General features: G+C 36.9%; 1 protein-coding gene across 1 annotated transcript in view; it reads left to right on the top strand.

The window, feature by feature from the left end:
- Positions 1-25,977, top strand: part of ABCA13 (ATP binding cassette subfamily A member 13) — a gene marked incomplete at both ends in the record, with an annotated part of 326,203 nt that overhangs the window by 259,574 nt on the left and 40,652 nt on the right. The window contains 4 exon segments of the mRNA XM_080701162.1: positions 414-570; positions 6,629-6,882; positions 10,678-10,870; positions 13,192-13,301. Coding sequence (XP_080557288.1) covers positions 414-570; positions 6,629-6,882; positions 10,678-10,870; positions 13,192-13,301 — 714 coding nt within the window.

Genomic DNA, 25,977 nt, shown 5'->3' on the forward strand with positions numbered 1-25,977 from the left:
TGATGATGAAGCTTTCTGCTTTTATTTTTTGCCTTATTTTTATATAGAGCTCTGTGTCTTTTTATATTTTTATTTAATCCTTACTATGCCCAAAGAGCATGATTTCTGCTTTATAGATGAGTGGCAGGACAAAAAAAATGTCCCACTGCCAGGGAGAGACAGTGGGGAAGTCAGCAGACCCTCTCAGATAACATAGCTCGAGGGTCCTAGCCCTAGGCACCCCCACTCCCTGCTTTCCATTAGGTGGCAGGGTGTGTGAAAACCCCAGGAAGAGGACTTTGTCTATAGAAGACTGTGGAGTGGGTCATCACATTAAAAAACACCAGGCTGAAGAAAAATGACATCTATAATCCAGTCATTCTACAAGCCATCTTTGCAGGAGGATGACCATGATTTCTTACTCTGCTTTTCAGATATGCAATACTTCCATGGATGTATCTGACATCTGGAATCTTCCCCAGTTCAGACGTGGCGTTTATCTCCTACATCTCACTGAACTTCATATTTGGCCTGTGCACCATGCTGATGACCACCATGCCGCGGCTCTTGGCCATCATCTCCAAAGCCCAGGTCAGTCGGTGGCAGGGACCCCTCTCCAAAGCAGCCATGAGAGAATGGGGTACATAACATGTGTTGCTTTTCCAACTGAAATTCAATGAAAATATGCCATTCTCCCCTGTATTTAAGTGCTGGGAAGAGAAATTGATTCTAATTAATAGAAGCATCTGAAGTATTCTAGGAGTTCCAGGTTTGGTGACGAGTGACAGAAGAGATAGGCAGTTCCTGTTCCTTCATGGGCCAGGACAGAGCCACATAGAGGTTCACTTCCTTAGAGGGTTTGATGATGAATTACTAATAAGGGTGGACTCCAGACAAATACAATAAAAAGGGTCCTGTCAAAATGTCCCTATAGTGGGGATCAGGTGCTATAGTGTAGGACAGGCAACAGCGCTGACCATGCTCGCAGACCACAGTTAGCCTGGAGGATTCTCTGGCAGTTCTGCCCTCTTCCCCATGGTCCGTGGACCTCATTTAGTTTTGTGAAGTTAGAGGGAAATGCCTCTCTCCACTAGGCTCAGCATGCACTGCACCAAGTCACTTTTGGTGTACCATCCCAGCAGGTCTTGGGCTCTAGCTGGATCCCTTCTGTAGAAAGGTCCTTCTTGTTTGCTTCTCTATCTCTTCTTCTGCTGCTGAGGATGGCCTCACTGTTTTCCTCTGCAGAAAGCCATCTGTCAGCATCCCTGGAAATGGACTCCAGGCTCTGCAGCTTTCTGTGTTCCAGTATCCAGTCCTTTCCTTTCCTGTCTTATTTTCTCACCTCTGACCACTGTGCTTCTGCCCTGCTCCCTGCTGTTCACAGGCAACTCGGTTCTTCAGCAGCTCCCTGGTGTTTGATGCTTGGGCTGAGGAAATCATCCAGGAAAGGCACAGAGCTCCCAGTGGAAGGATAGGCTGCTGGTCTTAGTTCCCGTGAGAACAGGGACTGATGCCTGCATAATTGGACAGGTTCACACCTTATGACCTGATTTCAGATTTAGTAGACTCTCTGATGATGGTCAATATTATTTTTATTATTGGACCTCATGTTTGCATAGAAGCAGTGACATATGTAAATATCCATTATGCATTCAATGAAGGGAATGATCTATTTCAATGATTTTTACAGATCTGCTTTGACACTAATCTGTGTTAATATGACTAGCGTTTAAATAGAAAGCTTGCAAAACAATTAATTGGCCTTAGCTTGAGGAGAATATTGACATCATCAGGGGAGCATACAATTTCCCTCCAGCTCCATTGATCTCTAATGTGACATGTCCCATCAGGGATACTGTGAACTATGGGAACAAGAAATCAGATCCAGGATAGGTAATCCTAAGAATGAGAAAGTAGACAGCCAGGTTAGTTCTAGGAAATGAGTCAGGAACCTTTCCATCTGTGAGAATCCAACAGTATAGCAAGTAGAAAGGCAATATTAGCTCCAATTATAAACAGCATTGCTAACCTAAAAACAAACAAAAAATAGTCAACAGGTTTTGTTGTGCATAAAAGTGAGTATAAATCAATTGGTAACAAATAATAAAAAGCACCTTATTGCATTTATGTCTTTCTTTTCCTTTCCTTTTTATTTTGATATTCTTTGCTTAAAATCTCAAATCTTTTCAATTATACATTTTTTTTTTTGGTGGTACTGGGGTTCCTGAAAGCCCTTCTACCTCCGGGCTACACTCCCAGACCTATTTTATATTTTTATTTGGAATCAGGGTCTCTTAAACTAGCGCTGGCTTCAAACCTGCGCAATCCTCCTGTCTCCACCTCCCAATAGTGGGGATTACAAGCGTGTGCCACCAGGCCTGGAATCAATTATACATTTCTAATGAAAGTTATTCATTTGTATGTTACGGAGCAATGTATTGTCACGAATTAATAAAAAATCAAGACAGGCAACTAGATTGTCAGGTCAGTCTTAAAAACTGCCTCTCACCAAGATAAACCATTGTGCATATAAACGACAGTGTTAATGTGATGGTATTCACTGTTACCAAATTATGGATAATAAGATCATGTGGTTCAGGTTCTGAATCAAGGTATGGACGATCTTTCTTTCCATCTGACAAGTTCTCTGTTGGGGCCAGAAGGATTTTGGTGTCCATAAGCAGCATGGTTTCTGTTTTCCCTGAATACTGATCATGTTACCATCCTCTACCTATCCTAAATTGAACATTATGGGATCATTATTCCATGAATTTGTGCAGCCATATCCCTGTCAGATGTGTGCATTCTTTGTTATCAGAGTTCACACTTCTTTCTTCCCATGTGTGTAGAGACTTTTGTGAATTCCTTAAAAATGATATAAAGTCATCACCATTAGAATGTCATTTTCTTAATTACCAATTTCTGAGTTAAGAGCTACAATATTCTGCTATCCCTCTATTATCGCTAATAATAGAAAATCCTTTCATGTGGTACATTAATTGATTCAGGGATATGGTTTTTAAAAAAGTGGAATTAATAAGCTCCTTTAGGAATGATCAAAATTTATAACTAGTGGCAGTCAAAAAAAAAAAAAACTAAGGGAGAATTAAATGAAGCTTTTCTGCTTTCTCCATATCTATATGTAAAAGGTAATAAATCATTTCATGACAATACTGCCCTTAACTATTGTTATATTTACTATGTTAAAAAACGACATTATTTAAGAATGTACTTGGGAACGGGGCATGGTGGCGCACGCTTGTAATCCCAGCATTCGGGAGGCTGAGACCAGAGAATCGTGGTTCGCAGACAGCCTCAGCTACTTAATGAGGCCCTTTGCAACTTAGTGAGACCTGGTTTCCAAATAAAGAATAAATAATAGGGTAGGAGGTGTAGCTCGAAGGTTGAATGCCCCTGGATCTATCCTCAGACCTGCAACAACAACAACAAAGAATATACTTGGGCTAGCCATGTTTTACATTTGCAGTATAAGAAAAAAGCTGCTCATTATTTAGTATGAAATATATAACTGACATTTCAATAATTTTATACTTCACCATTTATGATATGACACATTACTATCTTATACTAGATGTATACATTGTGGTGATTTTGCTATCTTATAAAACAAGATTATTCAATTTTTAGATCAATTTTATAGTTTGAACTTAAGGAGAGAAAGACTACAAAATAAAAGTCGAATTCTTCCTTCTATTTTCAGGGCTTTGGTAGTTCTAGTGCTTGTGGGTTTTCTACATTAAATAACTTAAAATAGCTTTACTGAGACGAAGAGACAACTCAGCATTTTGAATTTTTTCAAAGCTCATGCTCCTGAGTAGAAATACCTGGCCTTAACTGGTATGGCTTTTATATATGCACATCACTCTCTTGAGACTGTTTTCTTATTGGTAATTGAATTTTTACTTTTTGGTCTCTAGTATATTTATTAAAATTGAAATGTGATACAGTGCAGAGAAGCTGGAAGCTTATCATGATTTACCAAAAGCATTCAGTGGGCAGTTGATTTAACATTGAAATACTTTTAATCTTATAAGGTAAAATTAATATTCACCAGGTAGTAAAACATGATAAAACATAGGATAGATTTTGGTTTTTTTCTCCATAGGATAGATTTTGAATTTTTAGATATATTTATTTAAAATTTGTGTTTACAATTATAACTAACTGTTTCTTGACAAAGGTCCCACAAACATACCATAGAGAAAAGACAGACTTGTCAATAAATGGTGTTGGAAAACCAGTTATTCTTTTGTAGAGCAATGTAATTAAATCCCTGCCTCTCATAAGAGTAAACTAAAGATGGATTAAACCAGACATTTCACAATTACTAGAGGAGAGCATCCAATACTCCAACATATAGGCACAGATAGAAACTTCCTCAGTAAGACTCAAAAAGCTCAAGAAATTTAAACAAGATTTAATAAATGGGTTGATATTAAACTAAAAAATTTCTGCTCATCAAAGGAAGCCATCAAGATTCTAAAGAGAGAACTTATAGAATGGGAGAAGATCTTTTTCAGCTATTCCTATGAAATCTAAAATATACGAAGTACTCAAAAGATTTATCACTAAAAAATGACCCAGTTAAGAACTAAATAGCCACTTCACAAAAATAGAAATACAAATGGCCAATAGATACATGAAAAAATGTTCAACATCAGGGAGATGAAAATCAAAACTATACTGAGATTCCATCTAACCCCAATTTAAATGTCAGTCATCAAGAAGTCATACAACAAATGCTGGCAAGAGTGTAGGGAAATGGGAATTCTTCTACATTGTTAGTGGGATTGCAACCTAGTAACCCACTGTGGAGATCAGTGTGGAAATTCCTCAGAGAGTTGGGAATGGCTCTGACATATAATCTAGCTATACCATTCCTGGGTATCTTTCCAAAAGGACTAATATCAGAATATTTAGTAATACATGCATGTCCATGTTTATATGATCACAGTTCATAATATCCAAATTATGGAACCAACCTAGGTGTCTAGTAACAGATGAATGGGTTAAAAAATTATGGGATATACACATAATGGAATTCTGCTCAGCAATAAAAAAAAGAAAATAATGTCATTTGCAGGAAAATGGAAGGACCCGGAGAACATCATGTTAAGTGAGATTAGCCACACACAGAAAGCGAAGGATCATGTGTTTTCTCTCATGTGTGAAAGCTTGGGAGTAATAGGGATATAAAAAGTAATTTAGATAATGAAGGAGAAACCCCAGTGGTCTAGGGGAGGGCTGAGGAGAGGGGAATTTAGTGAGAGAAACATTTCTACTGACGTCATTCACCTGTCTGAGAATACCAATGCCGATTTCAATGTCATGTATGGAAAAGGGGGAGTGGGGAGGGAGCCAGAGGAAAGCTCACCAAGTACTGTGTACATGTATGTCCCTATTGCTATGAATTTCATTATAATATAAGACTATAATGCAACACTAAAAGTATAAAAACAAATAATAAAAAAGTTGTGTTCAAATATACAGATTATCTTACTTTTTTAAATTTTCTCCGGGTACTATTTTATCTTTTACCTTATTCATATTTGTGCCACCACTCAATTCTGTGTCTAATAATGATGACAACAATATCTGCTTAATGTTTATTGTGTGCTATGAATTAACTGGGTGTTCTGTATATTATATAAAGGCTCACCGTCTCAGCTTCTGAAATATCAGAAGCAGTTCAATTAGACCCTTATGAGCACTAATGCTTCCCACGGGTTTTAGTTTGCTCAAGCTGCCATAACATAACCATAGCCTAGATGGCTCAAACAGTAGACATCTATTTTTTCACAGCACTAGAGGCTGAGAATCCTACAATTAAGACAATTTTAGATTTGGTTCTTTGGGAGAACCCGCTGTTGGCTTGTAGACAGCTGCCTTCACACTGCATCTGCAAAAAGTGTGTGTGTGTGGGAGCATTGGTCTCTTTTTGTTTTTCTAGATTTATTAAGTTCATCATGGATACCCTTTACTTGTAACCTCATCCACACCTAACTACTTCTCCAAAGCCCCAATTTCTCATTGCATCACATTGGCAGTGATGGCTTCAAAAATATAAATTTTAGAGGGGAAACATCAGTGATCAGTCTATGACATTTTGCCCCCGGACCCACAAGGTTCTTGTCTTCCTCACAAACACAATGTGCTCATTCTACCCCACCTCACTCCAGTTGGAAGACCCCAGTGCTTTAACTTGTTCAAGCATCAACCCTCAGGTTTAAAGCCTAGAGTTTCATTTATAAATGCTGACAGAATCAGACATGGGTGAGACTCATCTATGTATTTCATTCAGAAGCAAAGTCATCTCTAGCTCTGAGCCTGTGAAACCAAGTATGTTAACTGAGTCAAACTCCAGAGGTGGTACAGAAGTTTCTATCCCAAAGGGAGAAAAGAGTCATCAGTCTGAAGCAAGTAAAACCTAGCAAGGCAGGTACCATTTTATCAGAAATCTCAAGAATAATCCTCTTTTGTCTGATGCCCATCTAAGAGTGCTGTTGAGAGATTGAGGAAGGGAAGACCTGGAATACAGACCCAAGAAAGGGGTAAAAGAGGTTATAGGTACATGTTATGAAAGGGAGATAGTATTTAATTTGATTGTTTTCTATGTTTTATTGTGCAGAATTTACAGAACATCTATGATATCCTCAAGTGGGTCTTTACTATCTTTCCTCAATTCTGTTTGGGTCAAGGACTGATTGAACTGTGTTATAATCAGATCAAATATGACCTGACCCACAACTTCGGCATCGATTCCTATGTGAGTCCCTTTGAGATGAAGTTCCTTGGATGGATCTTTGTGGAATTAGCCTTGCAGGGCACAATTCTTCTCCTCTTGAGGATCCTGCTGCACTGGGACCTTCTACAATGGTCAAGGTGTGTTTGGAAAGGCTCATCTTTGAATAGCACTGAATCTTGAATAAACAGTGGGAAAGAGAAATCTGCAGGTTGCAAGATAAGAAGTGTGTATGATTTGTATTATGCATGGTTCTAATAAGTCAAGACTTTATGTTTTTTTTTTCTTTATTTCTATTGGTGTTGAGTCACCAACACTGGGATGGAGAATTTCGAAAGATATGGTGCCAACCTGTGAGGCAGATAATCTTTCCAGTTATTTTGTTGTTTCAGTGCATTTTGTACTTTGAAATTGCTCAATTTCCCCTATTACTTTGTAGTACTTCAGGTGAACTTGGTTGATACCACAAAGTAATTTATTTTTATGACTAATGCCATTAACTTTTGGAAGCAAGCAGGAAGGTATAAAAATTCAGTAGAGATAACCACAAGCTTTTCTCCAGATTCAAGTCTTCCTGTTGCTGTGTTCTCACCTTTGGTAAGTGAGGATGTGAGTCGGTACCTTGAGGGGCATATATAGATGTATAAACACATGATGTGGGCTATGCGCACAGGCATACATTTACATATATATACCATATGTAAATGGGATTTAAGGGAGCTTTTCAAAGAAGTGTAAACTACTGTCAGATAATACATTTGAAACATATAAGGAACAAATGTACTTTCTTGCTTGGAATTCTCAATGATTTGTCTCCTCCTTCATGACCTGAATCCATTGGCCTTCTCTTTCTAAGTGCTATTTTCCTTTGACTTATACTTAAGGGAGGGATTATTTTATGGTGAAATCATTAAGCTGCTGTTACTGGAGAACCTATTAAAGATTATAAAGAGCCATAATTAATATTTTATGGCAATCCCTTTACATATTTTTTCTTTTTTGTCATTTCATAATTTATTTTCTTACTCACCCCTTCAAACTGTTAACATAGAGGATCATTACCCAATACGAATTCCAAAGCTCTTTTAAATCTGGCCCTAAGCACTCTGTGATCTGCAGATATCTAATAGCTGGCTGAATGTGGAGTAGAATTGTGAGCACCTTCAAACAGCATTGGTTCTGTGATATCCCCTAACAGTTCAATGTGTTTTAGAATGAACCTGAAACATAGACTCCCCTATGGCAGGTTGTTCCATATCCCAGTAGTACCAAAAGATTTTCTTTAAAGAAAAGACCTTTTTGGGCTTGGAATATGGCTCAGTGGTAGAGCACTTGTTTAATGTGCTGTGAAGTTTTATTTTCTATCTCCAGCAACACACACACGCACACACACACGCACACACACACACACACACTGGTATTTACTGGTATTTACTTTACTTTGTAGAATATAAATATTAGTTGAACTATATTTTAGAATACTGTCTTTCATATTCACAGTAGATGGCCAAATTTGTTGTTCTGTGTCAACATGAAGGTCACAGAAGCACAGAAATTCAATCTAGTTTAGACACCAGTTGTCTGCTGTTCCCTTATTGATGATAACTGTTGATTATGAAACATAGTCAACTTGTTATTTAAATCCAGATCAACCAGGTCACTAATATTGCATCAAAGGTGAAGGTCAAGGTTCTGGGAAAGCCCTGTAAAGTTTATGATACTTCTTCTCCACAGAAGCATTTTCCTCTGATGATCTGTTTGACTTCACTTCCAATACCTTCTCCTGCCCCTTTGCCTCCTAGACTGGTCTGTTTCTTCTCAATGTTTCCAAGACATCTTCTTTATCTATTAGGGTGTGTCTATAGTATTTAAATGCTAATCATCTTTGTTTAGCCAGAAGAAAATTCATGTAGGAAAAGTATGCCTGTTGTGGTTGGATTTGGGGAAAGAATAGGAAGAACCCACCTTCTGCATAGGAACAGATAGACCCTGTGCTTCCAGCCTGAGCAGCGCACTGGTCGCAGCTGGATGCTGTGTGGATCCCACTCACACTGTTCCTCTCTAACCTGCACTGGCTCCATCCTGAAGCTCTGTGCTGGCCTTCGGTTGTCTGCTAAGAATCCAAGTCTCCATTAGTTCCCAGGCCTAGTGCAACCCCAGCTGGGTTGGGTGGGTTCTGGAGTCCGTGTCTGTTTTCCCTCCTGTCTGGAGCAGTGAGAGCTTTGCTCTGTATCCTATGTGCTGACAGAGTGAGGAGAGCCAGCTGGGCCAGATATTCCAGATGCTGGCCATTTGGAAAGTTCTGCTACATCTAGTGCCATCTGGATCCTTCTTCACTATAAACACGAGCTATTGTGGTTGTCAGTTGGAAGATGACTGAGTGTCACATTTCTATTGTTGGATGACTAGGAGCTTCTTGGATTGCTGGGAGGAGGCCAAACAAGAAACATCCATGGCCACTTGTCCTTCACCCTCCAGAATGACTTGAAGAACTTGAAGCCGATGTGTGCACCTGTGCCCTGCCGTGGAGCCTAAAATGAGCGATCTAGGGTTGAGGCCAGGAGGCATTTATAAAGTACCCCAGGCAATTCTTATGAGGAGAGGATGATGGTCTTTGCCATGGATAGCTGTGAGAATGGTTTTGGGAGACAGAAGGGCATGAAGACCACAGGGCCAATTAAAGAGGCCTCTTGAAGTCCAGCACAGGGTGAAACGTCAAGAAACAGACTTTTAGAAAGGCAAATAAGACTCAGACAAAGGCAAAATGTGATGGATTTTATTACAATGGACACATCCATGTAATGTCTTCTCAGATTAATAAACTGAATGCGTCCAATGCCTTTGATGTCCCTTCAACTTGCAGTCATTAGCATCCTCTGCCCTTCTTACTGTTATCTTCATTAACTCAGTTTTCATGTTCTGAATGCTATATACATAGTATAATATGCACTCTCAGGTATCTATCTTTCCTCATCATTAGTGGCGTGTGTGTGTGTGTGTGTGTGTGTGTGTGTGTGTGTGTGTGTATGTATGTGTGAAATTATATTTTTGCCAAATGGTGATTTCAAGTGTGGAAAACTAGCACAGAAAGGGGGGCTGGCAGTGGATAGTCTCCATTAGCTTTAACACCATTTCATTTTGAAATAGCCTGCATCTTGCAAGATACTGCAAATTATGCTCCTATTACCTTTTGCCCACCTTCTTCCAGGATAACATGATAATATATTCCATGACAATACTGCACTGTGAAGGCCAGGAAATTGATGTTAGTATAATACTTACTCAGTGGTCTGTACCAATTTAATCATTAAAATGTGGGCATGTTACAATTTACAGGGGGAATTTAAATTTACTTCAAATTTAAAATGTACCAGATGGAAAGTCATAAAGAAGAGTGAGCGTTCACACTGCAATGAAACATTTAGAATTGAAAATTAAGTTTGTTTATGTGTTTATCTGGCAAATACTTATTGAATACTTTTGAAAGATGCTGTGTAAAGTTTTGGCTATACAATTCTTTCATTCAGTCCCACATATACCATAAATTTGGGTATTTCTATACAATCTATTTTATTAAATTGAGTTGTTTACTAAAATTGCTTACAAAATTGTTACCGTATATTGTATTTTGATAATTGGTTTTTACATTTAGCGTAATAAAGTCTGGCATGGCTTTATTATTGATAAAAGTATACACTACTTCTGGTTTAGTTTTGACTTATTTAAGTATTTTTAATAACATGTATATTAATTTCTAATTAGTGAATGGAAATTGATTCTTATTGGTAATCACATATCAGGTATCAGGGTTTTTGGATAAAGCAGGTATTGCAAATTTCTGAAGGCCTCTCTTATTTTTACAGGTTTCTCTTGAGGACTAGTCTAGTATAATTTTTCAGGTGTGAATAAACTCTGAGAATTAACTTTCTTCCCAGGGGCCATACTGCTGTCCAAGGCACAGTCAAGTCTTTTAAGGATATAGATGTTGAAAAGGAGCAAATGAGGGTATCTGAAGGAAGGACCACCGGAGACATCCTCGTGTTACACAACCTTAGGAAATGTTATGGAACTTTCCTAAAGAAGACCCCAGCTGTGCAGAACATCAGTATGGGCATACCACGAGGAGAGGTAATGGTGCTTCTCGTTTTACTCCCTTCTGTTGTGACCTTGTGCAACAATTAATGATGTTATTGTGATGTACTCAGTGTGGTTCTTCAGACTAGCTTAAATAACTACTAAAAGCAGACTTCATGTTTTAGCAATTCCCAGAAGTCACAGGAGCAGTAGGGAAGAGAAACCACTTTCACCCTTTATTTGGATTTCAGTATTTTTTTTAAGGGTTCAACCCTTAAAAACCCAACTAGTAAAATACCTCTCTGGAAAATTAAAAATACTCACCAAGCACAGCCGTAGCTGAGACAATTTTTTATGAGTGTGGCATTAATTCTAGTAAAATTCTTTAATCAGAACTGACAGAAGCCGTATAAATGGTTCTTGATTTGTACTTAATGCATAAAGGGAAAATCAATTCTGGAAATGATTACCTTTAATTAACTGTTAAAAATAAAGGAGCACCTTGCATGCATATTGTTCCAAGATCCTGAGAAATTCACAGTAGGTTATATTGTTATCTGATTGGCATCCATTCCCCTGCCCGTGAGCTGAGAGTAGACATTTTAGACCTGAGTATTCTGAGGGGAGAAGGCATGAGAACTCTCTAAAGCAATCCAGGTGTATGCTTATGGCCAGGGCTATGACTTCTGAGAACACAGGCCAAGCTCTGAAGGATGCCTTTACTTAAAACTATTGTTCCTACTCGCTTCAAGACTAATTCTATGATCTTCCTTATTGTACGGAACATTTTTAAACCATTGCTTTGAAATCAATTCAGATAGATTAAAGATAATATTCATATTGCTCATCCTGATAGTTTATTGTGGTATTTAAATTTGAACTGAATAGGCATTCTACCTTCAAGCTACATCCCTAGCCCTGTTATTTATTTATTTATTTATTTATTTATTTATTTACTTTTAAATATTTTTGTTGGTGTACTGTAGTCATACATCTTAATGGAGTATAAGATGGTGGAGGCATACATGCACACATCACTTAATTCCCACCCTATTTCCTCCCTCTCCTCCTCATGTTTAGCTTAGTGATTGACTTTGATATGTTTGTGAATGTACATTATTAAAGAATGTACAAAATTAAAGAATTTTTCTTTTCTCCCCTCCCATTCCCCTCAGTTAGGTCACCTTATCTGCTTATCTCTAGTTTCTCCTTTTTCATCTAGAGTCTTCCTATGACCAATTTTCTCCCTAGCATCCGCATATTAGGGAAAGCATCCAATTTCTTACTTTTTGTGACTGGACTGACTAATCTCACTTAGCATAATGTTCTCCAGTTCCACCCATTTACCTGTTATGTATGTTTGTATGTATGTATGTATGTATGTATGTATCTTATTTTGAAACAGGGCATCACTAACTGTGAAAGGCCTCACTAAGTTGCTGAGGCTGGCCTTGAACCTGAGACCCTCTTGTCTCAGCCTTTCAGGTACAGGAATAACAAGCATGCATCACCATACCTGGCTTTTATGGTAGTTTTAAGCTAAGGAATAAGAGAACAACTTGGAAAGCTTAATAAGCATGATTTATGTATCTGAATGACCTGAGATGTCACTTAAATTTGAGTTTTGTATTAGTTTTCAGTTATCACAAGAAGCACACACACATGCACACACATCTACACATCTTTTACTCTCTCTCTCTCTCTTCACATATATATCTTCTACCCTTCTTTATATATTTGGATGAAGAATGGGAAAAAATAATATTTTATTTTTTTATTTTTTTGGTGGTCCTGGGGATGGAACCCAGAGGCTTTCTACCTCCGGGCTGTACTCCCAGACCTCTCTTTTATATTTTATTTGGAAACAGGGTCTCACTAAGTTGCTGAGAGCCTCACTAAGTAGCTGAGGCTGGCTTCGAACCCATGCAATCCTTCTGTCTCAGTCTCCCAAGTGCAGGGATTACAAGCGTGTGCCACCACACCCGGCGAGAAAGAATATTTTAAATGCATTTTAAAATAAACAAAACAAAAATGAAAATAATTTGGTGTAGTTGTCACTTCTCATTCCCTTGGGTTTGCCATACATGGATGTGCTTGTCCATCAAGTAATACTGAAAATGTTACAGTACTCAAAGGTCATAGTGATTTTGAGAGAGCTGTGTAATTTACAAAGTGCTTTGTCAAATAGCAGCATTCAAGTGTGTGTGTGTGTGTGTGTGTGTGTGTGTGTGTGTGTATATATATATATATATATATATATATATATATATCATATGCTAACAATATTGACTCAGCTTTAATTCAGAGTGCATGCTGTTTCTGATGCGATTCTGATTGTTTTTGACATGCTTTGTTTAACTTCCTGTTTTCCATAGTGCTTTGGGCTTCTGGGGGTTAATGGAGCTGGGAAGACCAGTACCTTCAGGATGCTGAGTGGGGAAGTTTCTCCGAGCTCAGGACACGCTTTCATCAGGACGCCCTTAGGGTAAGATCAAATGTCAAGATTTTGCTTCCTTTAGAAGCAATGACCAAACCCAGAGAACCCTCAGCATTGTTTGGGACCTGTGGAATAACATTGAAAAACACCACCTCTCTCCAGATTTACCTTTCACTCACCACTTCTTCAAAGGGAGGAACAAGTTCCCCAGAATGGTGAGAGGAGCTCAGTCCTGTAGCCAGAGCGGAGGGCCCAGAGGCAGATAACCTGCAATGTCAGAGAACCTGCAATGAGCCCATTGAGGTACCAGCTTGCACTGGAGGAGCTCTCTATCTAACTCCTCCAGCCTATGGCTGGTTCTCCTTGTTCCTCTTATGAATAAAGCTTCAAATGTCTCCCATCAGTTCCAGTGGTCACGGGGGCCAGGTGATCTCTGCTGTATGCCACCCAGACCAGGTCTTCAGGACCACTTGGAGCTGGGAGCAGCACACAGCTGAAAGAATGCATTTGAGTGAGGGGATTTCTTTAATCGCCCTTGTCGGCAGAAACAGGAGGTGGCTGGGCACCTCTACACCCAGAAATTCCTGAGCCCAGAGGGTCTACATAGTAGGTAACACACTCACATTGTTACTGGAGTACATCACTGTTCCCGGACCCAGAGCTCCTGTTTCCTGATTCGGCAATCCCTTCTCCACTGCATGCGTAGTTAACAGCCTCTTCCTGCAGTGCATGGCCATCTAGGTGGTAGGTAGTCTCCCTCTTTCCCCTGCTCCAATCAGCTCAGACACTAGTGTTTTTGGTTTTTTTTTTTTTTTTCCTTTTCAAAGTGATTCCCTGCTCTGCTCCTTTCTGAGGTGAGATTTGCTACCCTTGCTCCTGTCCTAAGTTTGCCTTGCTAGGAAACTTGGTTTATTATCACAAACTCAAGCCTTGAACTTTACAGATATGTTCTTCCTGCCCCTTCTCCTTAAGTTACTTGTATGCATTCAGTGTGGACGTCTCCATGTATCAGTTTGTTTTAAAGACTGTCACCAAGCCCCAGCGTAGGTTGTTTTCATATTTTTATTATAGCAAACTTGCTGTAACTTGGGGATACATTTCAAACTCTTGTTTTTGACGTTATGTAATGGAATCCATGTTCTTTGATGTATATGCTTTGAAAGTCATTTACGACTAGCCACTGAGTTCTCAGGACTTCATTTTGATGTCAGAGCCTACTGTGCTCTAGGTTTTAATTATTATATATAATTTCAAATGTAGTAATTGAAAAAAACTTTAGAAATACCATAATTGCTCATGAATCAGGCACTCCTTTAAATCAACAGATATTTATTGTTCACCTGTGCTGTGTCAGGCAGCAGGAGGCAAAACTTTCCCTAAAATCTTCCATCAGTATTTGCATGACTTCTGGTGGTTGAACTGAAATACATGTACATATCTGTGTGTTTACGTCTAATTTTGTTGTGTGTGTGTTTGTGTGTAAGTGTGGGCATTTGTGTAGCTACATGCATATTTCCAGTTCACATAAGATTACAACTATTGTGTATTTTGCTTTAACTTATTATTCCATCAGCATTTTTATAATCCTCTTCTACCATTGTAGTGAAAAGTTTTAATTTTTTATAAATTGCTGGGCTTAAAATCTCTCTGTTGTTTACATTTCGCCAATTATCTATGAACTCAAGTGCCTTCCCCCTGCCTATCTATTACACAGGTTTGCTGTTTGCAAATTGGCCTCACATGTTTGGTCCCTTTCTCTCTAGTGTTAAATTTTCTGTAGCTCATGAGTATAGGTTTTTTAAAATATATTTTCCTAGAAACTAATCTTTTGCATGTTTCATGTATTTTAAGTATTATTTTTCAGTGATGCCTTGTGTATTTACTTTGTTTTAAAGGTCTGTATATATAGAAATTCTCAGCTTTGATAAAGTGAACATTATTATTTCCTTTGTTATTTTTTTTGAATCTTAAATAATTATTTTTCTAAGGCCATAAAACTGCTCTTTATTTTTGTTACCAAGGGTTTGTGTGTTTAATATTCTTTTGTTCAATTTATATGAGGCTTACATTTGAGCATGTTGCATAGTAGAAATATAATTTGACTTTTTGTATCTAAAATGTTTTTCAAAAATTATTTTTGTTCCTATTTGGAAACATCTCCTCCATGATATGTCAGCTTCTCAGCTTGATGGGTATTATCATTAAGACTCTTAGTGTAGGGAAGAGACAGATTGAACTTGGTTCCTCTGCTTTATTCTCCTGTGGGCTCTTTGTCCTCGGCTAGAAACCAAATTAAGACAAGGCAGATTAACAAGAGAAAAGCATGCAAGTTTTGTTAATTTTATGTGTTCATGATGATCTTCAGAAAAGTGTGCAGTCTGAAGAAATGACCAAGAAGATGCTTTCTTACATTTTAGACAAACCGCGATACCTTTGTGAATAAATGACAAGGCAAAAGGCTCTCTGTCCTAGGGTAGTAAGCTCGAGGAATGTTGCTGAGAGATACATGGAGTTATAAAACCCACAGGAAAATTGAGTTATAGCCATAAATTTATTTATTCTGGCTAATTCTTCAGTTTTTATTCTCCAGTAATATTGACTATTTTCTTCTCTTGGTACAGGAAGGACATTTTTATGGCTTGCTGCATGTCAGGAAAGGCGGGACAAATGTTCCTTTCTGCAATTATAATTCCTTATATAATTTCAGCTTTGACTAATATAATAACAATTCAGTGTATTTTGGGATGTTATATCCTCAAGACCTCAATAGACTGAATTACTGGGCCCTCATGTTTAGAATTCTTTGGAATATTTTGGAGAATTTACTGTTGCATATTATTTTAAGGATTTTTTTTAACAGACTGCATAAAAAGTTATGACATTTGCTTATAAAATTAATAATGTGGCTGCAATTACAGGTTTAGGATTTGAGGAGATATAACATACCTTTTATTTATTTTTATTTGTGCATTATAGTAATATATCTTAATGGAATACAAGATGGTGGAGGCATACATGCACACATAACTCATTCAGCCCTTCCCCAATTCCTACCCCATCCCTCCTTCTCATGCTTGGCCTAGTGCCTGACTTTGATATATTTATGAATCTTAAACATGTACACTAGGGGATTTCCCTCTTCCCCCTTCCATCCCCCTAAGTTAGGTCACATTATTTGCTCACCTAACATTTTTCCTTCTTCACTGAGTTCTTCTTTTGACCCTTTTTCTCCCTAGAGTTCACATATTAGGGAGAATATCCAATTTTTTACTTTTTGTGATGACTAATCTCACTTAGCATAATGTTATCCAGTTCCACCCATTTCCTTGCAAATGACATAATTGTGATATTCTTTACAGCTAAATAAAATTGCAATGTGTATATATGCCATAGTTTTATAATCCATTAATCTGATGGACATCTTGGCTGGTTCCATAGTTTGGCAATTGTGAATGGCACGAGATATAACATCTTTATGACATTTTTCTCTGTTCAGACTTTGAGTATGGTATACATACATTAACATTCATTCAGGCTACTTAACAAACGTTACTTGACTGTATTATGAAATTTGTCCCATAAAACCTTTACATATCTATCTGGTTTTACTTATAAATCCAAATGTATTTGGTTACATCACAAGGTTAATTCACCATTATTTACTGCTTTTAACTCTTTCTGGTTTGGGCTTTATCTAGTTTCTGTGGCAAGCAAGTTGATGGATTTTTCTTTTGCTCTTTTCCCACCACTCCTGGTCCCACCTTTGGCCTGCCATTTTTCGGGTATCTTCAGCTGTTTATTTCCTGGATCCCTAGTGTAGAACCAGGCCTTCTGTTGATGGGTTGGGACTTTTTTCCCAGTTCTATGGAGAATATCCCACTTCCATAACCTGCTCCTATTTCTGAAGGTATTAATGCAACATAGAAGGTGAGCAACTTCCTAATAGCCTGACAGCGTTGCTCAGCTCTGTAACAAGATGCGGGCTCAGCTCTACCCCCAGACCCAGCTAATCACAAACTGAACTTGATTTTGCCCCCACTCCATTGCAATTATGAAGGGCTTTTGGTCTCTCTTACTCTGTAGGGATCAAATTTATAGCTATCCACATCAAATTTACCTCCAGCCATCAAATTCACCCAGCCACCAGTGCTGTTAGACTGTGTCTCTAGCTTTCTGTTTTGTTTTACCCTCACAGAAATGTTTATTTTTTTCTGTGGTTATCTATTCTACACACTAGTTCTGTAACAATGAATAAAGAAAAATATGAACCCATTAGTCATAATTTTATGTGTAGAAGAAGAAATTTAAAGGATTGTGTCTATAATTTTCCACTGGTGAATAATAGACTTTATCTTGTATTTATAGATCAATTAGAAATAACAAGCAATTTGACAACATTGTACCTTTATCTTACATGAAACTTACATATCTTTCACTCCTTAAATAGAATTTATCTTTAAAAATAAATTTAGAAAACATATATTCTATGTTCAATATGATAATATCATCAGCAACTAATGGAATGATTATTTCCTTGATCTTTATAGTAATACCTCCAATTTTGATTTTACTTTTTCTCAAAACTTAACTTAGCCCTTTATGTGAACATATGCCTCTACAATCTTGTACTCCATTAAGATGTATGACTACAATTCACCAAAAAAAAAAAAATTAAAATCCTTAAGAAGAATATCTTCAGATATCATAATCTTATTTATTTAATATTTTTAAAACCTCTTCAGAATATTTTGAAATATTATTTACACATAAAAAAGATCATCTCAAAGAATTTTATAAAGTAAATATACTCATAAAATCAGTGTCAGTCTTCAGAAACAAAACCGAACTAGTACCCCATAAATCCCTTCCCACCATTTCTTCCCATCAAGTGTAACTCCTATTCTGATATTTTAAATCTGTAGCTTAGCGTACTGTTCTAAGGCAAACATTCTTGTGACCAAAACTCAGAACGAGAATCAGAAGCTTGCAAGTGTTAAGCTAGAAGCCACTCTCTCAACCCCTTTTTAGCCATTCTCTTTCTATCCAAATGATTCTTAAAGGTTCTGTCATGCAAGAATGAGCCAAATCCTGTACCCACCATTCAACGTTGCCTATTTGTAAAAGTAGCTTGATAGGACCTTTTATTCTGTCTCTCAATCTACAGGCCCTACTTCTTTTCTTTCTTTTCTTTAACATCTAGCCTCTGAGGACCCTGGGACACTACAGTTGGAGCCTTGCCTGCTTGCCTGCAGACTTTGTGAATGATAAAGTTTAACACGTTCCTTGATCTTTTTTTTTGGGGGGGGCGGGTTTCAGGGATGGAACCCAGGGGCATTTGACCTCTGAGCTATACCCCCTGCCCTATTTTTTATTCTTTATTTTGAAACAGGGTCTCATTGAGTTGCAGAGGGCCTCAGTAAGTAGCTGAGGCTATCCACAAACTGTGATCCTCTGATCTCAGCCTCCAGAATCCTGGGATTACAAGCGTGTGCCACCGTGCCCGGCTTTCCTTGATCTTCTTTATTTTGTGTATTTTCAGATGGATCCAGAGGTCTACTCAGGCACAGGTTCAGTACTGTGGAATGATTAAGCAGGAAGTGATGTTTTCTTCTATCTAAAGACACATTATTTGGCCTTAGATTTTTTATTTTTTATGTTCAATATTTAGGTGCACTAATCCATTGTACAATGGTGACTATTAACTCTTATTATTCCATTTACTAGCTAGAAAAAATTATAAGGAAATGCTTACATTTTATTTTATTGTGTTATGTAGATGAATACTTCACTTAGAAAAGGGCGACTTTTTTATTCTTTCCTTTTTAATTTCTGTTTTTTTTTTGGTAAATAAATGATATGCAGCCATCTAGGTGACACATTGCATTTTTGTTTACTTGGGTATATCATTCTGGTTTCTTTCTCATAGAATTAGAAAATACTACAGACATCGCATGCTTAGTTCTTAATTATTCAGCACTTCTCTCTGCCTTCCTCTCTCCATCATGAGCACCGTTTTGTGCTTAGTTTTCGGTCATTTAGGATTTCTCTTTGCCTTCCTCTCTCCACCTCCCTCCAGTGGGCTCCTCATTTATACACTAGGAGTCATTTAAATGTTCAAATGAAGGATTCGTGATATCCCACTTTGTTCAGAAACAGGCACACGATTGTTGTTTGTAAGAAATAATCTTTTTCCTGACTTATATGCAAAAGTTGCCTACTCGGAGACAAATCTCACTCCAGATGCTACTTGTTATAACTATTGATTGCCCTTTCTGGCCTGTGAGCAGAGAATGCATTCGTTCCTTTTTAGTCTATATCAATAGGTGAAAACAGCATTAAGAACTAAAAATATTTGAGAACTGAAATAAAATTAATTTGTTGAATGACTATTTGAGAGTCATGCTTTTAAAACAAGTTGTACCTGTTACTTAACATTCTAAAAAAAAAAAATCATGCTGTATGGAATGGAATCCCATTTTAGTTTGTTTTTTATTTTTCTCTGTTGTAGAAATAAGAAGTAAGACATTTTTGTTGATTGTGATGGTATTTGGTTTTTATTTTTTCTAACTTTATTTGCAAGAACATACAGACAAAAGTCAAAATTTAGGAAAAAATTACATGTAAGGTTTATTTTTTCATCTCTGGAAGACTGACTCCTTTATTATTCCATTCTAGCATTTGTAAAATAATTGGAAAATGAAATTCAAATAACTGCTCTTGAAAGGAAGAATAAATTTGCATCCACATAATGGCCGGCAAGTCCCTTATTATGCTACATATCTGTGTAATTAGTTTAATTATAACTAAATCACACTTGCATTAATTATATTTTTAACCTTGATTATTTGTAATGTTAATTTCACATTGGTATTCAAGGAATTAAATAGGTAATTAGAAGCACAATGGAATTTTTAACTACTTTGAGAGCTGGAACATACTTTCCTGCCCATGAAGCCCATAACTGATTGCTACCTAATTGAAACACATTAACTCAGTCATTCATTATATTAAGGTTTATTTTGTCTCTTCTGGGGTTATATTATCTGAAACAGTGCTCTTTTTGTTTTCTTGTTTAATTTTTAAATTTCCACGAGTGTATTTTACATGTATATAATGTAAATAACTCATTTCAAAATCAGATTTGGTTTAGGGCAGATCATGAGTGAATTTTTAATGATAGTAGTCACATATTGATAGATGGCTGGTCAAGGTCCGATAGGTCAGTTCACACACTCCCAAGCTTGTCAAAGGCTCCACTCCTCTCTATTAATTCATTAATTTGTACTCTTAGACACATAAGCTAACTAGTAGATTCTGTAGTTTTTGGAGTTGGCAGCACCTGGATAAAATAAATGCTCATAACAGTAGTCATGGTTTACTATGACTCTGTTAGTTATCAAAGGATTATGTTAAGGACTTTCCTTGATCTTTTTTATATATACTCATTATTTTTTAATAATTGCCATAGGATTGACATGGATTCAATACAGAATATCTCCAGGAAATTTTTGGCAATGCAAAAATATTCAGAGGTGAAAAAATTGAATCTGGGCTTTTTATCAGTTGATAAATCTTTTGTATGGTTAATAAGTTGAACGTATTAATTGGGTGGTAAGGTAGTCGGAGTAGAGCTGGAGAAGAGGCCAGTTACTGGGGTGTGGCTTTGAGAACTACCTGGTCTTGGTTCCTTCCTGCTGCTCTGCTTTCTGGCTGTCATGAGATGCGTTCCTGTCCTTGGCCACACATTGTGCTGTGAGGTTGTGTGCCTTGGAGCCAACTGACTATGGATTTTGCCTCTGAAACTGAGTCTAACAAACTTTTCTCTCTGTTCATTATCAGGAATTCTTTTCACAGCGATGGAAGATCAGACAAAAACAAGGCTATTAATATAATTTGATTGACAGTGAATCTGGAATGCAGAAAAATTAAATGACTTGCGGGAAGTCTGACTTTAAGAAGTTGATGGAAAACCTGAATCCAAGTGCTTTCCCATTCTCACCATACATCTTCCAACTTCCTCCCCGCCCCTCTTACCCTAGGGAACTCCAAAAGTAACCACATTTCACAAGAGAGAGAAAGAATATAAAACATTAAAAAGAAACAACATAGTATATTTTAATACAAGTTGATGAATACCAGAGCAACATATATTTCTGTGATGAATGTTACTGTGATTATCTTTCTTTAAAAATTCAAACATTCAGAAACTGTCAGAAAAGAGGAACCGCTTTTACATTGGCACACATAAAAATATTAAAATGACACTAAAGATAAAAGGTGGTAATTTTGTTTGTTTGGCAAAAACCAAAAAGTCATAAATATATTAATATCCTTTAAACAAAAAATTAAAAAAATGCCTATTTAAGGCAAAGACATTTTACATTAATAAACTATACTTTCATATATAAAGTAATTACAATCAAATTTTATATGTACAAAACATAGCAGTGGAATGTGAAAAGCAATCTGTTGAAAACATTGGAAATAAAAGAGGAGGATATAGTTGAATAAAAAGACCACAACTCTTTTATTATCTAGCAATTACAAAAGTATAATTATATAGAAGATATGATGCACATCGTCAGCACAAGAAATAAAACTATGCTTGTTGCAGAGATTCTAAATAAAACTTATGTATATTAGTGAGGTACAAGAGTAATTCCATTAGAACAAGCAATAAAGAACACACTGTCAACATCATTATTTAGCAGTTTTTTTTCTAGAACTTACATTCCTGTTGTAAGACATAATTAGGAAGTAGTATGAATATTTACACTACGATTTTTCTCACATGACATACTTAAATTACTGCAGAAAGTCAAATAAGAAATAATTTCAACTGAGGTGGTCAAAGCACCCCCCTCCAATAAATGTTCTGAAACCAAGAACTTTCCTGTGTGCCATTAATAACAATTAGAGTTAATGAAAAGATCCTTAATTATATCTATAAATAATATACAGCATCTGGTCTACCTGTATATTAAGACTTAGGTAACTATTTTTAGAATGGTCAATATGACTTAATAAGTAGTGATGTAGATGCCAGATTGGTAAATGGAAAAATCAAGTGACTACACGACTCACTTCCACCAAGTTTTATAGATTTTACAGAATGTAGAAGGAGAAAATTTGCAGTTTATATAGAAGAATAAATAGGTAAATTGAATCATGATAGTTCTGAAAAACAATGTATGTCTAATTTTGCTGAGATGTTTCAATACACTATATTGATTGTGAAATAAAATATGTTTTTTCATGAATAGCGTACTCAAAATTACAGGAGAGTAAGGCAATAGAGAAAAAAACATGTTAGTTCACAAATTTCACACTGGTTTATTTATTTTTTTAACAATTTTTTTTATTGAACATAAATAGTTTACATTTAAACTATATTTGGTGCCCTCTTCCCCCCCACCCCCATTTCCCTTCCCCCCTCCCACCAATGGTTGTCCAGGATAACCATGTCATATTCATAATTTTACACATATTCAGATGTAGACCCTCATTAATCAAGATAAGCCTTCCTCCTCTCCTATCTTTCCATTCAAACTTTGCTGATATTTACCCTCCATTATCTGGAGTCCCACTGGTATCCTCTGTGTTTCCTAGTTTGGGCATATTAGAGGAAACATGTGTACCTTCTCCTTCTGTGCTTGGCTGATCTCACCTAACATAATGTTCTCCGGGGCTTTCCATCTTTTTGCAAATGATATAATTTTGTTCTTCTTTATGGCTGAATAGAATTCCATTGTGTGTATTTCCCAAAGTTTTGCTAACCATTCATCTGTTGATGGAGATCTGGGTTGGTTCCATATTTTGGCTATTACAAATTGTGCTGCTATGAACATAGGTATGCATATGTTGCTGAATTCAACCCCTTTGGAAAGATACCCAGGAGTGGTATAGCTGGATCATGTGGTGGATCTATTCCCACCTTTCTTAGGAATCTCCACACAGATCTCCATAATGGTTGAACTAGTTTGCATTCCCACCAACAGTGTAAAAGAGTTCCTCTTTCCCCACATCCTCACCAGCATTTGTTGTTGTTTTATTTCTTTATGCTTGCCACTCTGACTGGGGTTAGATGGAATCTCAGCGTAGTTTTGATTTGCATCTCCCTGATGGCCAGTGATGAAGAACATCTTTTCATGTATCGCTTCACACTGGTTTAAAAAAGGGAAAAAAACTCAAAACAAGTTGCTACATTTTACTGAGATCATTGCTTACTGTGACCCAAAAAAAGTAGAAATTCTGCAAAGAAACATAAACATTGTTTATTCAGTGAGGACATTCTTTCTAAACATTGAATTAATAAAAAATTACTAGCTGGGCATGGTGGCACACGCTTGTAATCCCCCTGCTTGGGAGGCAGAGACAGGAGGATCGGGCAGGTTCAAAGCCAGCCATTGCTGGCTTAAGAGACCCTGTTTCCAAATTAAAAAAAAAAATATATATATATATATGTCATATGATATATATATATATACATATATATGTGTGTGTGTGTGTGTGTGTGTATATATATATATATATATATATATATATATATATATATATATATAAAATCTGGGAGTGTAGCCCAGAGGTAGAAGGCTTTCCAGGAACCCCAGTACCATCAAACAACAACAACAACAACAACAAAAATTACTGACATAAAATGTGAATATATTTGAATGTGAAATTTTAAACATACATATAACTTAAAACATTTAGCTGGGCGTGGTGGCGCACGCTTGTAATCCCCACGCTTGGGAGGCAGAGACAGGAGGATCGCGCAGGTTTGAATCCAGCTGCTTGCTCTAGCTTAAGAGACCCTGTTTCCAAATTAAAAAAGATTAAAAAATGTGTCTGGGAGTGTAGCCTGGAGGTAGGAGGGCTTCCAGGAACCCCAGTACCACCAAAATAAATAAATAAATAAATAAATAAAATAAACCATTTAAATTTACAAATGATAGAAACTCTAAAGAAGACAGAGTCCGATAGATATAATATGTACGGTAGTCGGTAGAGTGGTAATGAAAAGACAATTTCACAATAAAAATGAGCAAAAGACAAATGACATTAACACAGTATAAGATGAATGAATAAAATTTAACAAATAGTCATTATTAATATAAAAATGTAAACCAAGCTTTGGAGATACATATTTTTATCTATCACTATAAAGACCTTAAGAGTAGTGTCCCACTTGATGAAGAATAATAAAATAGGCACTGCTATGTGTCTTTCTTTTTTTTTTTTTTTTTTTTTTGCGGTACTGGGGATGGAGCCCAGGGACATTCTACCTCCAAGCTACACCCCCAGCCCTATTTTTTATTCTTTGTTTGGAAACAGGGTCTCACTGAGTTGCAAGGGGCCTCACTGAGTAGTAACTGAGGCTGGCTATGAACCCCGATACTTCTGTCTCAGCCTCCCAAATGCTCTATGTTTCTGTTGGAGAGATAAATAATTACAATTTTTGCTCGAGGACAGCTTGGTAATATGTATAAAAATGTCTGTACTAGCAAATTCCTTGTAGGAATTTATGCTTTAGAAAATAATAGAAGCTTGTGAAAGGGTGTGAATAAAAACATTTAGTCTTTATTTTAGTCTTATTTATAAGAGCAAAAATTGGGAAGATATACTGTTTTATATATTTAATGACTATACTAATTACAATTGTTGTGGAATGATTTAAAATTATATTTCATTAATTAAGTTGGAAGACTTGAAGAGCCTAATATTAGATAGAAATTAACCATAACTATTTTTTTAAAATTTTGGTACTAGGGATGGAACCCAGGAATATTCTACATCTGAGCTACATCCCTACCCCTATTTTATTTTTTATTGCTCAGGGTCTTGCTAAGTTACTGAGGATGGCTGTAACCCTGCAATCCTCATGTCTCAGCCTTCCAAGGACTGGGATTACAAGCTTGTGCCATCATGCCTGGCTGCCAGTGTGCTTCTCAGAGGCCACAGGAAGGAAGGGGAATGTCTAGGTGTCATGAAAGAGAAAGACAATGATTACCCAGGGTAGCTGTTGTAGAGAGAGATGTAGGTTTGTATGGTGGAGACTGGGTTCCATTGTCCCCGACAGTCATGGTGGTGTACTGCAGCTCTGCCCCAGGGGAAATGCTGAGCTGAAACCCTGTATAAGGGAGGATGATTTTTCCATCGCTGTGTAGGCTCTCTCTTCATGCTATTGATTGTTTTTCTTTCTGCCTAGAAGCTTTGAAATTTGATGTCATCCCATTTAGTGAATCTTGGTTTTATTTTCTGAGCTTTAGGGGTCTTATTGAGGAAGTCTCTGCCTGTAGCTATAGATTGGAGAGCTGGTCCTATCTTTTTTCTAGTAACTGAAAATTCCCTGTGCCAATACCAAACGGTCAACAACAACAACAACAACAACACCGGGATGTTATGAGATAGTAGATATGAAATATACATACTTCCTGTGATTGAAAAAGATGGTCATTGAAGCTAAAATAATGATTATATTAAAATAAATGACACACTGCTTACGGAAAAATATGAATAGAAAATTATGTGAAATACGGAGGCTAGAGAAGGCCCAACATAAGACTAATTAGATTTCTGAACAGGAGATTGAAAGACACTAAGAAAAGTCTGAGTCCAGCATTAATGAAACAGATGATTCCTTAGACAGTAAAAACATTATAATTCTCTAGTCTAATTCACAAGACAATGTTCTTGTGATATCCAGTGGTAAAATTGAAAGTTT

This window comes from Muscardinus avellanarius (genome assembly GCF_963383645.1).
Source record: "Muscardinus avellanarius genome assembly, chromosome: 9".
Lineage (NCBI taxonomy): Eukaryota > Metazoa > Chordata > Mammalia > Rodentia > Gliridae > Muscardinus > Muscardinus avellanarius.